Source organism: Mandrillus leucophaeus, unplaced genomic scaffold (assembly GCF_000951045.1).
Source record: "Mandrillus leucophaeus isolate KB7577 unplaced genomic scaffold, Mleu.le_1.0 Scaffold284, whole genome shotgun sequence".
NCBI lineage: Eukaryota > Metazoa > Chordata > Mammalia > Primates > Cercopithecidae > Mandrillus > Mandrillus leucophaeus.
This window is the reverse complement of record NW_012102965.1, coordinates 1,771,503-1,773,614: the sequence shown is the minus strand read 5'-3', so window position 1 is coordinate 1,773,614 and position 2,112 is coordinate 1,771,503. Positions and strand designations below refer to the sequence as shown.

At 39.8% G+C, this 2,112-nt stretch overlaps 1 protein-coding gene across 1 annotated transcript in view; it reads left to right on the top strand.

The window, feature by feature from the left end:
* The window catches only part of CCDC146 (coiled-coil domain containing 146), a 196,170-nt gene that overhangs the window by 169,318 nt on the left and 24,740 nt on the right, over positions 1-2,112 (top strand). The window contains exon 15 of the mRNA XM_011985461.1: positions 992-1,220. Within this exon, the coding sequence (XP_011840851.1) occupies positions 992-1,220 (229 nt within the window). The remainder of the gene's footprint in view (positions 1-991; positions 1,221-2,112) is intronic.

The window sequence follows — 2,112 nt, the reverse complement described above, 5'->3', positions numbered from 1 at the left end:
TGCTAGAACTTGAGAGTACAAAAACGTGGTAAAACATTGCTCCTGGCTTCGGTTATCAAGAGAACTTGATCTTGAGCCTTTGAAAGGAAAACAGACAAAATATAGAGCTGGGATTAGCCAAGTACAACCACGTGCATGCATGTTTTGAGGAAGGGGAGTCATAGATAGAAGCAATTAAAGGAGGAACTCTGAAATAACAGATATGCATAGTGTGTGGGAAGACCTTTAGGGTCCTTTGAAGAACAGCAGATTTTCAAAGGGCTGGTAGGCTTTTCTCCAGGGGAGAGAAAAAATACTATTTGGCTCCTGGCACAAACCAAAGCTTTTGGACAAACAGTGTACACCCAGGTGCTACTCAGATCAGTGGGGCATGATCAGCCATGCAGACCAAAGCTGCTAGGGTTAGAACATTCTTACTTTGTTTCCTCCCCATATTCTTCGTTCAAGGAGGGGTCTTTCTCCTGGCATGATTACAAAGGATAGATTTTTGTCTGTTTATGGGGAAATTACAATCAGAAATACTCAACTTGAGAAGAAACTAATGGGCCTAGCAACTTAATGTAGAGCAGACTCACACCAGAACTACATTCCCTGGCCCCCTGCCTGTGTGCTTCTGGCCAGGCCTTGGTTGGCAAGTTTGACCCGAGAAAAGGATCTGCAGAAAATCAGACTATGGGATCACTTTGTTTGTGCATTGGGAATGACATTCTTTCCCACCCCGGGAAAACCTTTGGGACTTTCAGAGACACTGTGGCTAGCCAACCACATGGTCGGCCTCAAACTTGAGAGGCTCAGTAACCCTCCTATCCCTAGAGAAATCCAAAGTGTGGATGTAATTTAACTAGAAAGCCATTGGTGACTATCTGTCATCCTCTGGAAGTATATGCTGTGTTGATGTATATCTTGCATCCAAAGCCAGAGGGAATCACAATGACTAGTAAAACGGTGGTCTCAATGCCCACTTAACCTCTACCTCTGAATTTGACCACAGTGGCGTTCAGCTGATAGAGCGGGAAGAAGAAGTATGCATTTTTTATGAAAAAATAAATATCCAAGAGAAGATGAAACTAAACGGAGAAATTGAAATACATCTACTGGAAGAAAAGATCCGATTCCTGAAACTGAAGATTGCTGAGAAGCAAAGACAAATTTGTGTTACCCAGAAATTACTGCCAGCCAAGAGGTCCCTGGATGCCGACCTAGCTGTGCTCCAAATTCAGGTGGGTGAGTGATCACAGGACACTTCCTCAGACCATTTATTTTTTTCCACCTTTATTAGTTTGTAGATGAGTTCTTGCATGTAAACCAAGCCATACTATTTCTAGGACCTGTAAGAATCCATCTTGTTTAAAAATGCACATGAATGCTGCTCTAGGGTGGAATCTGTGCTTCAGGCATCCAGACTACACATTGTCTTTTTTTTCTCATGAGGCATTTTCTGCCTTTCTTAGAATTTAAAGTCTCCCAGGACTTATCTCTAGCTCAGTTTCCTCATAGCTCAAACTTCACTGATCTAGACTCTCACTACCCTCAGCATACTCATGTTGTTGCTGCTTGCTGGATAGATCTTGAGGATGAGCCAGCACTCTTTTGATACTCTGGCCCCCAGAGCAAGAGATTGTCTGGAGATTGTTGCTTATTAGTAGTTGGCAGTCACATATAACTTGACTCTTTATTAACCACTGTAGTTCTATGATAGCTTAGTAACTTGGCCTCTGACATGGCCTTTTTTAAAGTGGATAAATCCAAAAAACTAAAACATGAAAAAACAAAATAAAATATGAATATAAAGCTACTTTCTTCACATGTGTTACTAGGGGTTTATTCTTCATAGAAACTTTTTAAAATTAAACTGAAAACTGTGTAGCCTAAACTTGTTCCCATTAATTCAATGTAGCAGGAACAAATGCTAACCTATAACATTTTTTCTAAAATGTCAGGTTTGCATTTGGATTTATTTTCCTGATAATAAAGTTAAGATATGTGGTGAATGAAATTTTGTAAAAGTATAAAAATTATAAAGAAGAAAATAAAATTGTACCCCCAAGATACAATTACTGTTAAAATTATCAGAAATCTGGGAGAAATCCTTTCATTTGTTTTCTAGGCGTA